Here is a 12,401-nt window from a genome sequence, read left to right as displayed (position 1 = left end):
ACTTCATTAGAGAACTTAAAAATCTGGTGTAACATCCATGTAATAATAAATCCATTATATTATCATCCTTGTTTTAGGATTGCAACCATCAATTCTACAACCCTTTACTCCGCCCACTCTAGTCCAGCACGTTGGGGTGGGCGGGTACATCGCTCTCCCCCAACAAAACATTGCAGTCCCGCAGCCAAATATTCTTCAACAACCGGGCGGTGGTCTAACTGCTGTTCAGGTAGTAACATTTTTGTTGAAGTTCGGTTGGTCTGGCTGTTGTTTTATTAACATTTTATGACACAATCAAATTATTTTTTTATTCTTCACAAAAAAGGATATTTGTTACCGAGGGGATTCAATTATGGGTTAACAGAAAATTATTTAATCTTGTACAGAAAGCCAAAAAAAATTTGAAAGTAAGATTATTTTTAAAGTAGTTTGTTTTTGTCTGCATTTTAAGATTTCCATAACTACTGAATCGATAAAGTCCTCCATTTTAGGTAGACTTACCTGTAAGGTTTAAGACTATTTAATTTTAAGATTTAATTCTTGCTATGGCCTTTTTCTATCCCTCTCATCAACAAAGAAAAGCTAGATGCTATTTTCATTTCATTATTTGTAGAAAGTTGTCTATAATACGATATTAAAACATGAGTTTTACATTATGGCTTACCCCTGGTTCTAATCTAGATATTTAAATCTGTTTCGAAGCCATACTGGAAAAAATTACCAAAAATAATTTATAATCATTCCATGACCTAGGGGTTGCAGCCCGGCACTGCTATTCTACAGCAGTCCCCACTCACACAGACCATCTTCTACAACAACATGCAGTACAGTGTCAGGACACATCAGGTAAGCATTTGTCTGTCTGTACGTTAGTCCGTCTGTAATACTATGGGTTAAGGTGTGATTTTCTTAGCTAATAATCAAGATAGACTGCTGATTTTTTTTGTGTGGAGATGTCTCTTACCAAATATCTTCCAGTATACAACTTACTTAGTCCGTCTGTTTTTCAATCATGGCATAAAAGACACATATTTTTATTAAGGTTTTGAATAGTTTTATTTATTTTTTTGACTAAACATCTACTCTATAACTCACTTTGTCCGATTGTCAGTACATCTATTTTTGTGCTTCGCTACTTCTGAATTTTATCAAACTTGTATAACAATTGTTGATATGTCATATGCGTGATATACAGATATACATTAAATGTATGTTTATTGTTTATGTCTGAAAAATGAAGTATATTGTACAGTGGAGGGTTTTTAGACAAAGTTTAAACATAGGGTTTACTACCTAAGGTTTGAACTTGAGTTCACCTTTATTTTCTAATTTTTACAAGGTGCAGCAACCTGGCCCAACACAAGCCGCAGTTCCGACAAGTCTAGCCACACCAACCGCAGCCACTCACCAAGTCATCAGCGGTCATCCGCATGCACAAGTCGTTTCTCATCAGCTGGCGGCCACAGGTCCTGCCATTCAGCAAATTATTCAACAGCCAGCCGCCATTTATCCGCAACAGCCGCAGCAACCGCAAACACAACAACAACCCCAGCCCCAGCTGCAACAAAAGCAGCCGGTCAACATAACGCCTGCTGCTCCGCTGCGGCAAAAGTCCAAGGATGAACCGCCACGCAAAATAGCCCGGGTCCAACCAACTCCCCATGTGGTGCGCCCGATCCCGACAAAAGCCAAGGTTTCACCTGCCTTAGCGGTGTCGCCACAGCAACCGCCGCAACCAAGACTTATGCCTCCGACGGCGGTATTTCCACCGCCACAGCGTGGCATTGCACCGCAGTTGCCGTCAAGGTCTTCGCCTTCCGTAATTGTAAAGCAGCAGCAACATCAGGAAAGTTACTTAAATATTCTCCATCCAAAGGTTTAAGATATTGACAAAGTAGGGTTAACCTTCAAGGTAGAAATTTACACTTAAAAATGGTGGCAAATATAATTTATCTTTTTTCTTGTTTATTTGGGGTAAATAAATGCCTAAGAATAGTTTTTTATAGTTAAATTGCGAGATTTGAAGATTTTTTTTGGGAGGGGAGTATTTTTTCTAGGGTGATTTCTTTTTGGAGATTTTGGTACCGGTATACTCCCCTAAAATAGTTATATAACTAAAGTAAGCTTGCAATGTCCAAAGCAATAGAAATACAGACATCCTGCTACTTCTATATTAAGTTTCTTTTCTAACAAAGGATCCAATGAAAGCATTGACAACACTTTCTCAAAATCCATCACCCTCAACAATAACAACTGTGGCAAGATCTGTCAGTCAATCAACCCAGTGCATGGACCAGTCGGCCCTAAACCTGTCCATGCCAAAACTGGAGCCAGTAGATGTTGAAGATTCAAAGGCACAAAGAAAATTTTAAATTTTGCAATATTTTGGAATTTTTAAAACTCCATTTGTGTTTTAACGTTTAAAGACTGAAAGTTTTCAACAACAAAAAAACGATAGGCTTTGGGCAATCTTTCTTAATGTTTAGGTTAGGTTAAGTAGAGCCTGGCAAGTTTAATTTCAACGATAGATTTATTACTCTAGATGGCCAATTGGACACAATAGTCTGTCCAACATAAAAAAGGACTTTCTAGCAGATTTTTGTCATGATTTGAATTTTTGAACGATTTAATTTTCTAATCATGTTATAACCCTATATAATTCCACTATTGAAAGCTGACTTATAATATGAATGAAATGGTACATCCTGCACTTTCTAACCAATAATATGTTCTGATTTTTCCTACATTTTGGTTAAATTAAGAGAAAGATGATCTAGACTTTCTATCTATATTTATTGTTTTACCAGTAGTAGCCCCCACCCAAAATATGAAAAATATTTATTTTCTTGATACTCAGGAGGATTTTGATCTGGAGATAGTGAACGTTGAAGATGATGATGATGAACCACCATTGAAACAATCATTCACTGACATAAAACCTGCCCCGGATTTTGTCAAGGCAATGGGTTAATTGGATTAGTCAATTTATTGGGTTTAATCTCCGATCTACGAGTGGACCTCCTAATTTACTCCTGTTTTGAGAAGCAAGTCTACTTTATAATTCACTTAGTCTGTACGTCCGTAACGCTATGGGAAACTGCTATTTAAAATGGACAGCTGAAATTTTTGTGAAGATTTCATGAACTGAAAGATGTAGTCATCCTTGTTTTTAATTTAGAAATGTATTATACGAAAGTACAAACCAATACAGAATGGATAATTTGTTGATAATCATCGGGGATGTAAATCGATTTATCGTATATTGTCTTATCCATATTTCTATTGTATTGTTAACTTTTTCTTGCTGATTTTCTATAATTATTTTTGACCAATTTACTAATCCAAACACTGACACACAGGCTGAAATAATTGACGAAACAGCTGTTGACGAAAAGCCTTGTATTGATGATGAGATAGAAGAAACTAAAGATATTATTGAGGATATTACAGAGACAGATGATGAGCTATTTAAGCTGCCAGAAGCTTGTCCCAATAAGAAGATCAAGTAAGTGCAATTCTTATACTTGGGTCAGGGATCTTAGGGGATAAGACAATTGACGATAAATTATGATTAATTTAAGTGTATCTCTTTCGTAGATTTCATTTGTGGAAAACTTGGGGGGGGGGATTTTTCATTTTTTTGGGGGGGGTTGGGGGTGTCCCACCCCCCAAAAAATAGTTATAAACCTTCCCGGGACCTATGAGAAGCAACCCTGTGAAGGAGAACCCGATCGGTTCAGCGGTTAGCGAGATCCTTCGGTACAAACAAACACACAGACACACATCCTGTTACTTTAGTATAAAGATTATATTTCAAAAATATTATGCGCTCGACTACGCCCTTTGATGGAAATCACCTAATGTTTATTCATATTAAGATACAGCGGCGATGTGAACGTGACAACCAAAGCCAGCAGGACTAGCAGTATCAAAATAGTTATGCAAAGAGATGCTATTGACGAAGATTACAGCATTAGGTTAGTTCTTCATTTTCAAACAAACAATTAAATCCAAAGATAGAGCTGCAAGAACAGCCTAGCAACCAAAATCGCACTAAGAAATATATGGGAAATTATGTAAAAACATATAAAAGTAGCTATAAACCTGCCTAAAAGCAGTCTGACTGATATGGATGTTTTATACTTAATTATGTTCCATATTAAAGAGAATTTTGACAATAAGTTTCAGTCGTCTATCTTAGATAGGAGTCGAGAAAATTACGTTTCAGACATACGAAAATTTCGAGTCATAGAGTAGCTTCGCTACTACAAATGGATGAGGAAGGGGGATACCGATTTCTCTTAGGAGGATGGAGGTAAACCACTTCAAAATAGGTATAATATAAACCTATGAAACCTCATGTCAGATCTGCTGTTAGTGAGATCTGAAGCTGCAGACATTCTGTTACTTTTATCCGATATGAGTTAAATTTACCCAGGGAGTTGATGGTGAGAGATGGTAGCGAAGCCTCTGGTAAACTGGGACCCAAGCAAGCTATCAAGGCTCTCAATATGAAAAGCAGACTGGCACGTAAACGGTCCAAGGTAAGTGGTCAGTCAATTTTAATATTGTAAGTTGCAATTTGTGTGTGTGTGTTTTCCAGGGGGAGGGGGGTCGAGATTAGAATGTTATATTAGTACACAAAGTTTTATATACATATTCTGTATTTTTCAACTAATGATTTGTATCTAGGGTTAATTTTGTTTGTCATGGGAAATGTGGTGATCTATGTCTTCAAATAGGGTGGGGGGGGGGGGGGGTTGAAAGAAAAACTCAAGATGCTAATTTTAGCCTAACAATTAAAAATCCGAATCCGCTATTAAAAAACGGATTCCGGATTCAAATTCTAGATTCTAAAATTGGCCAAAAATTTGGCGGATTCCGGATTCAGATTGCCAACCCTAGTCTTAACCCTTTAGACCCATATTTGATTCAAGTATAAGACAATTACTTAGACAGGAAAGACAGACAATAATAGGTGGATAAAAAAAAAAAACAAGAGCAAATTAATTTCTTTAGGTAATGTCCGGTTTCTGTGCCCCACTGGATGCATCCGGTGGACCCTACCCAGCCGAGGATACCTTTGTCAATGAACTAGAACTAGGCACGGATAAAGGAATAAATCAATTTAACAGCCTGCCTGACAGACGGACCGAATCTGGATTATAGAGTAGATGCAGTACTATAAAAGTTTAAAGTTCTCAATTAAATTCTTCAATAAAGAATAGGTACTTACTTATACTTATACAATCGCAAAACTAAATGTTTCTCATACACTTAAAAGGGCTGTAAAATTAGATAAATATTTACTTGCCAATACATAGAACTACATAGTTCAATTTTGAGTTGTTTAACCCTTTATATCCGACACTAGGGGATGATGTAAAAATAGTTAGAAATTACAAAGGAGAACAAGAGGAGGACAGAAACCCTTTGGATCCGAGCATAATGTTCACTTTAAAGGTAATTCAAGGGTTAATAAGAACAATGAATAAAGTTAGTAGTGGAGCAAAAAAAAGCGTCCTGTGGTTTAAAACCTTTTATTTTTATAGATATGTAAATCTTACCTATCGTTTTGTTATACAAAAATCTCTTTATTTAGACATTTGTCTTTCTATAAATCCATCTATCAATACTAATGCCACCATATGTCTTGATAATTATTGTTTCTATTTGGTCAAGCGATGGAGATAGCAACATTACCAAAATTAAGAAATATTTATACATCTATCAATCTTTTTATCAATCTATTTAGCCAAGCGATTGGGGCTATCACGGAGAAGGGAGTGTCATATACATAATTTAGAAATATTAATCTATCTTTTAATCAATATAATTTTCCATATAAACATTTGTTTACCAATCAATCACTTCGTTCTATCTATCTAGATATACTTCTATTTATCTATCTATCTAGTCAAGCGACGGTGGTTATCACGGCGAAGGGAGCGACATCACTCAACTCTGGCGCCAAGTCCACGATGCTGTGTCCCATGCCAGGGCCAATAATAACAATGCAGGCAAGTATCTTCGTTTAAAAATAATAAAATGTTTGTATGTTTACAAAAAGAAATTTAAAATTTAAAAAAAAATTCTAAGAGGATAACGCCTTTTATTTAGCATATTTGTCTCTGTTTATCAACTTATCGTTCCTTGTCTTATCTCTGAACCGTAATTATTTTAAACTCTTACTGCAGGGACTAAAGCCAGCACCCTGGGGCCCACAGGAGAACAGATGCTTGGTCTCACACATTCAGCCCTACAATATCTTCTCGAACAGTTTCCCAGCGCTCAGAAACATGCATTTAAATACAGGTACAGTGGATAGAAAAAAACATCCTATTATATAAAGTAGTAAGCGTTTTTTTGTCTGTCCCGAAGGATCTCTCTAACCGCTGAACCTATATTGTTCTCCTTTACAGTGAAGATTCTTATATGTCCTGGGAAGGTTTTAAACTATTTTGGGGAGGGTTGTCTTCACCCCCTTCCCCCCCCAAAAACATATTTTTACTTTTTACATTTCAAATTTAAAATGGGATGAGGTCCCCCTCCTACCTTAAGTGCCCCTAGATGCTTCTAGGGGAGTAGCCGCTAGTATTATATAAAGACTGTTAGATAGATAAAAGAAAAATATAATTTATGTACCAGCGGCTACACTTCTAGCATCTAGTAGCTCTTTATTCGAATGGGTGGGGCTGGAAAATAGCCTAAAACATAGGACCTATATCAAGCTTGCATACAGAAAGAGAACCCAATCGGTTCAGTAGTTATTGAGATTTTAAGCTTCAGATAAAAACCCTTACTAATTTATACAATAGGAAGGATATACAATACAGATATATTGATAATGGTCGAAGAGTATACACGTCATTCCTAAATAATCTTCCATAGCTATCTAAAGACGTACAAACTTAATTACTATAATAAATAGGTATATAACATATTATATTAAACCCAAAGAAATACCATGATCATTGATCAAATTTGTTTTAAGGTGGAAGCACCATTCTAAGGAACCTATCCCAGAGGTGAAGGAGAACCCCACAGGGTGTGCACGCACTGAACCCTGCCCCGGGAAGAAGAGACAGCACAATGATATGTTCAAATGGCTGTCCAGCAGACACAGGTAAACTTGCTTCTCATTATTTACAGTGTCTGTCAGCCAGTCCATAGCGCTATGAGCGAAATACAATTTTTCTCCGCTATTGAAGATAGACAGCTAAAGTTTTCGTGACAAATGCGCATCTAGTCTAAACTTTGTTTTCGTCCTTCTGTATGTCGATCTTTCTTGTTATGAAAAATGAATATCTGCTCTTTGACTTGTTGTCCAATCCATTACATGATATTTTTGTATATGATGTATATAACAAGAATTGGGGTATAGGGAGGAAAGGGGTGCGTGGTCGGTTGAAATATTATTGTTAATGTTTAAATACATTATAAAAAGTTACTGCATAGATACTGACGTATTTTTAATGACAGTTGCACTGTAGCTAAGACAAAGATTCCATTGTTCAAAATTTTACGAAAATTTATTTTAAGGCGAAAACCGCATCCAGCTGTTGGCCGTATAATTGTTCCGCCAGAAATGGCTGCAGATCCTAGTATGCATGCTGTCAGCGGTCGGAGGGCCACCAGCCTTGACCTGCCAATGGCGATGCGCTACCGCCGTTTGGCGGGATTCTCTCGTGAGGCGGTGGGAGTTTATGCGAGTAATATTCACGGCATAGGTGAGTTAGTAAATAATAATGACAATAAATCCAAAAACAACATTTTCCTGCAGAAAAACATTTTAAAATAAAAAGTTTTAAAGATCGGAGGCTAATTTATAAGAACACATAAAAATTTTGACTCTAGATACACATAAAGCATCCTGTTACCTCTAGGAAAGAATTTCCTGCTTTAAAAGCAGAAATTTACATAGATAGAGTAAAGAGGGATGATGTTAATTAGATTTATCTTCCATTGTACTATCCCTATTAATGGATATAACTATAGAATATACGTGGATATTATGACAGGTGAAAAATGGCTTCAATTTAGGTAGCTAACATTGACATCTTTAATTGGTCAGTTAGCTCATCCATTAGGAGGGGATGGGTTTATGAAAGTGGATGGGGGACTATATTTTAGCCAGCTGCAAATTTTGCTTTGTTATAATTAATGCAAATATGTTATTACTATTTCCCTATTTTTCAATGTATCCAAATCCATGATAAACAAATATTAATTAACTAGGCCTGTTCTGTAAACGAGAAATATCGCCCGGCGAAATGGTTATCGAATATACTGGAGAGGAAATTCGAGCCAGCCTAACCGACACCAGAGAAAGATATTATGAGAGCAAGGTGCAGTATATTTTTTAGTGCCAGTCTATCTCTAAAATGGTTTGTCAGCCTGTCTGTAAAGATCTTGTCATTCGCCCATTAGGCCGCGAAATGTTTAGTAAGATTTAATTTTCTTCAAAAAGTGCGAAAAGCAAAATTGTATATATGTTCTTAATATCTGAATATGCCGCTGAAAATCTCTTTGACAAAATAGCAGCGTATTATGTCCTTAAGACTAAGCTTATTACCTATCTCCCCCTTTTAAGCCTAATTACTTTGTGTCTTGAGTTGTTTTTCTATAAATGTTTCTATCTTTTTAACAAATGTTTTGGGTACATTTTTTTTTCAAGGGAAGCTTAGTTTATGGTGTTAGATATGTATATTAATATTCTGTTTATTTAGGGAATTGACTGTTACATGTTCCGAATTGATGATGATTTGGTTATTGACGCTACGAGAAGGGGTAACTCTGCAAGGTAGGAACATGAAAATGCTTTCAATATAATACAAAAAGCAGAATGGTAGCTATTTTTATTAATGCATTGCTCGTTATGCTGTAAAAAGATGGCTTTAAAAAGTCTTGGCATTAAAATTGTGCCATATGCCAATGAAAGTTTGTTTTTGCTTCAAAGCAAAGTGCCTGCTGAGATGATAACCATCCCCTTATTTTTGAAAAAAAAGTGGGGGGAGGATATTTTTTGTTCTATCCCTTACCCTTGCGGGGGTCCCATTCTTAGTAATTTCCATTGGCAAATATCATTAATAATGGTAATCATAGTAAGTAGCTTTTTGACTTTAGTACCCATAGCTTTTAAACATAGATTGATATGTTTATTTCAGATTTATCAATCACTCCTGCGACCCTAACTGCTACAGCAAGATTGTTGAAATTCTTGGCAAGAAACACATCATAATTTTCTCTCTAAGGTATGGTTAAATATGGTTAAATATATCATATAAGAGAGAACCTAACAGAACGCATTTGAGAGAGAACCTGACAGAAAGCATATAAAAGAGAGAACCTATCAAAAACTATCAAAGACTGTATTTGAGAGAACTTAACAGAGAGCATATAAGAGAAAACCTTACAGAGAGCATATAAGAGAGAACCTAACAGAAAGCATATGAGAGAGAACCTAACAGAAAGCATATAAAAGATAGAACCTATCAAAAACTATATAAAGAACCTAACAGAGAGCATACATCATGACCCTCGAAAAAGTATTTTTAAGCATCTGCAGCCCATATTTCTCAATGAATTATCAAAAAATGTATATGTCCTTGTTCTCTGTAGATTTCCACATAAGTAGATATAAAAATATTTCTTTTTACATCAATTAACAGCTGAGATTTTTAGAGCCAAAGTTTTGAAAAAGTGGCTGAGGAAAAAGTAACTTTTCAAGAAAAATGTTTTTTTAAAGTGAAATGATGTGTTTTCCTCATAATTTCAATACTTTTTATAAAACTTATAAAAAGATGTTTCCAAGAAATTTATTTCATGCTGAAAGCACTTTTTTCACATGCTCTAAAAGATATTTTTAGATTAGTGTAAATTGCAAAAACACCCTTACAGAAAGAAATCCTATAAAAAATAGTAGCAAATTGAAAGATTACATACACAGAAATCAAACACTTTTTATTTTATCAAAATAAGTTAAAAAACCAAAAAGTTACAGCTACAAACTTTTATTAAACATTTAACAATTTAAATGATTTTTATGTGACTTAGATTAATTTGATGAGTGGGCGTGAATTTATTGGTAAAGGTGGCGCTAATCCTTACAGTAATGAGCATAAATTGGGGAGGGGTTTATTTAAGGTCATATTAATAAGTGGGAGATATTATAAGATTTGAGGGAAAATGGTTATAAGAAAAATGTATTCAGTAAAATTTGAAAAGTAGTTTTTTATATGTAAAAGTAACGTTTTTTAATGCAATAAAAAATGTATCAATTGTAAACTTGCTCTTCTTTCTTATTTGTTTTTTAACTGATTGATAAAAAGTAATATACTAATAAAAAACTAAGAAATATTTAGCAATATCCAGTTTCTCAAGCACTTTTTCCAAACTTTGGCTTTAAAAATCTCGGCTGTTAATTGGTGTAAAAAAAAATATTTTGATATCCATTGATGTAGAAAATTATAGAGAACAAGTACATATGGATCTTTTAATATTTTATTGAGAAATATAGGCTGCAGATGCTTAAAAATACTTTTTCGAGGGTCATGCTGTATAAGAGAGAACCTAACAGAGAGCATATAAGAGAGAACCTAACAGAGAGCATATAAGAGAGAACCTAACAGAGAGCATATAAGAAAGAACCTAAAAGAGAGCATATAAGAAAGAACCTAACAGAAAGCATATGTAAAAGAGAACTTAACAGAGAGTATTTAAGAGAGAACCTAACAGAAAGCATATACGAGGAAACCTAACAGAAATCACAAGAGATAAAAATAATTAAAAATTACCATTTTTCAGGAAAATTTTGCCAGGAGAAGAATTGTCATACGACTACAAATTTCCAATTGAAGAAGTGAAGATAAAATGTTACTGCGGTGCTAAGCGTTGCAAGAAATACATGAACTGACGAACAAAGTAAACTTAGAAAATCCGCTAAGTAAAATTATAGCATGCATGATAAAAATTAAGCATTTTTAACCAATTTTTAAAATATATCGTTGCATGTAGAAAATTAATTTACAAAATTAAAGCCATGACTTTGTATGAAAAGTACAATAAAAGCACAAAATTATTAAAAAGTATTATTTTTAATTAAATATTTATTGATATTTTGCCTAACCTTAAAAAAAAGCAGGGTCTTTTATGTTTTTGCATATCGTAACTTTTTGACTGTTGATAGGTACATTAGTATTAAAATTGATATTTATTGTAATGTTTGGTAGCTTTGTATTGAACATTTTTAATATTATGTAGCGCTTTAACTAGGGTTAGTAATTTAGTTCAGAATATTAGCTGCCACTTTTAAATTGGTATATTATTTTATAATTTATCCACAGTCTTAATTTTCTCTTTACTTATTGTATTATACTATACTGTTCTTTTTTCCAACTATGTTATTATTTTGTTGTTGCTGCGCTACTTATGGATATAATTGTCCTTGATAATATTTGTTAGACGTTATCCTGCTTATACTAACAATGAAATAATTCGAAAAATCACGAATCTACACGTAATTTTCCGCTGTCGTTGGGGGGAAACACTTAGTAAAATTGAGGACCTTTCCATCTTCGCCCCAAATATTATTTTAATTTATTTCGCTTGTTGGCTTTTCTTTATTCTTTTTCGTTACCCCCCTTTGTACTTTTAGCATTTATAAAGTACATCTTCATAAGTTTAATCTAACAAGTTCAAATATGGTTATTAGCAGCATAGCAATAGAAATCATACAAATTCATGTAAACAGTAAAGTGTTATACATAATTAAAAGAGAAAATGTTCACAGATTTATCACGTAAAGATGACTATATGTTAGAGTGGGTCCTTTTCCCCCTTTTATAGATTTTACTTTTATCATAAGTTGCGGAAGTCATATATATGTATGATAAGCCCCATTCAAGTTTCAAAAGTGACTTGGCTCTTATGGCTGCCAGCGCGCGGGGGGGTATAGTGCCCACCCCCTTATAAAACAAAAAAATTGAAATTCCTTCAAACACAGGCATTTTGCATATCAAAATGACCGCATTGAAATGCTGATAACGAATCTGAAAACCGTTTTGAAAAATATTGCTTCTTGTTCGTATAAGATCTCATTAAGTACCTAAAAACAGCTGATTTAGTCAAAATTGTTCATTTTGATAGGTTATTTGAAAATTATTTCAGACTGAATCAATATTTTTCAAAACGGTTTTCAGATCTGTAATCAGCATTTCAATGCTGTGTTTTTGATATGCAACATGCCTGTGTTTGAAGGAATTTTATAAGGGGTTGGGCACATTTTATACCCCACGTGCGCCCGTTGTTTTTGAATTAAAAAACCTCTTTCAAGTTTCACATGGTTTTATATTGGCCCAGTAACACTTACCAATGTCTACTAATGTGAAATTCCAAAATCG

The 12,401-nt window shown here is 34.5% G+C and overlaps 1 protein-coding gene across 1 annotated transcript in view; it reads left to right on the top strand.

Moving 5' to 3' along the window:
• Positions 1–11,813, top strand: part of trx (histone lysine N-methyltransferase trithorax) — a 55,802-nt gene extending 43,989 nt beyond the window's left edge. The window contains exons 46-63 of the mRNA XM_080166360.1: positions 78–229; positions 754–846; positions 1,340–1,848; positions 2,198–2,354; positions 2,858–2,959; positions 3,360–3,505; positions 3,879–3,977; positions 4,439–4,544; positions 5,020–5,104; positions 5,375–5,463; positions 5,918–6,020; positions 6,198–6,315; positions 6,995–7,126; positions 7,543–7,730; positions 8,239–8,348; positions 8,730–8,803; positions 9,168–9,254; positions 10,807–11,813. Coding sequence (XP_080022486.1) covers positions 78–229; positions 754–846; positions 1,340–1,848; positions 2,198–2,354; positions 2,858–2,959; positions 3,360–3,505; positions 3,879–3,977; positions 4,439–4,544; positions 5,020–5,104; positions 5,375–5,463; positions 5,918–6,020; positions 6,198–6,315; positions 6,995–7,126; positions 7,543–7,730; positions 8,239–8,348; positions 8,730–8,803; positions 9,168–9,254; positions 10,807–10,915 — 2,459 coding nt within the window. The 3' untranslated portion in view covers positions 10,916–11,813. The remainder of the gene's footprint in view (positions 1–77; positions 230–753; positions 847–1,339; positions 1,849–2,197; positions 2,355–2,857; positions 2,960–3,359; positions 3,506–3,878; positions 3,978–4,438; positions 4,545–5,019; positions 5,105–5,374; positions 5,464–5,917; positions 6,021–6,197; positions 6,316–6,994; positions 7,127–7,542; positions 7,731–8,238; positions 8,349–8,729; positions 8,804–9,167; positions 9,255–10,806) is intronic.
• The last annotated feature ends 588 nt before the right edge of the window (positions 11,814–12,401 follow it).

Source organism: Acartia tonsa, chromosome 7 (genome assembly GCF_053477335.1).
Source record: "Acartia tonsa isolate MP-2025a chromosome 7, ASM5347733v1, whole genome shotgun sequence".
Taxonomy (NCBI): domain Eukaryota; kingdom Metazoa; phylum Arthropoda; class Copepoda; order Calanoida; family Acartiidae; genus Acartia; species Acartia tonsa.
Note: the sequence above shows the minus strand (reverse complement) of the source record. Positions and strands in the feature narration are given on the sequence as shown.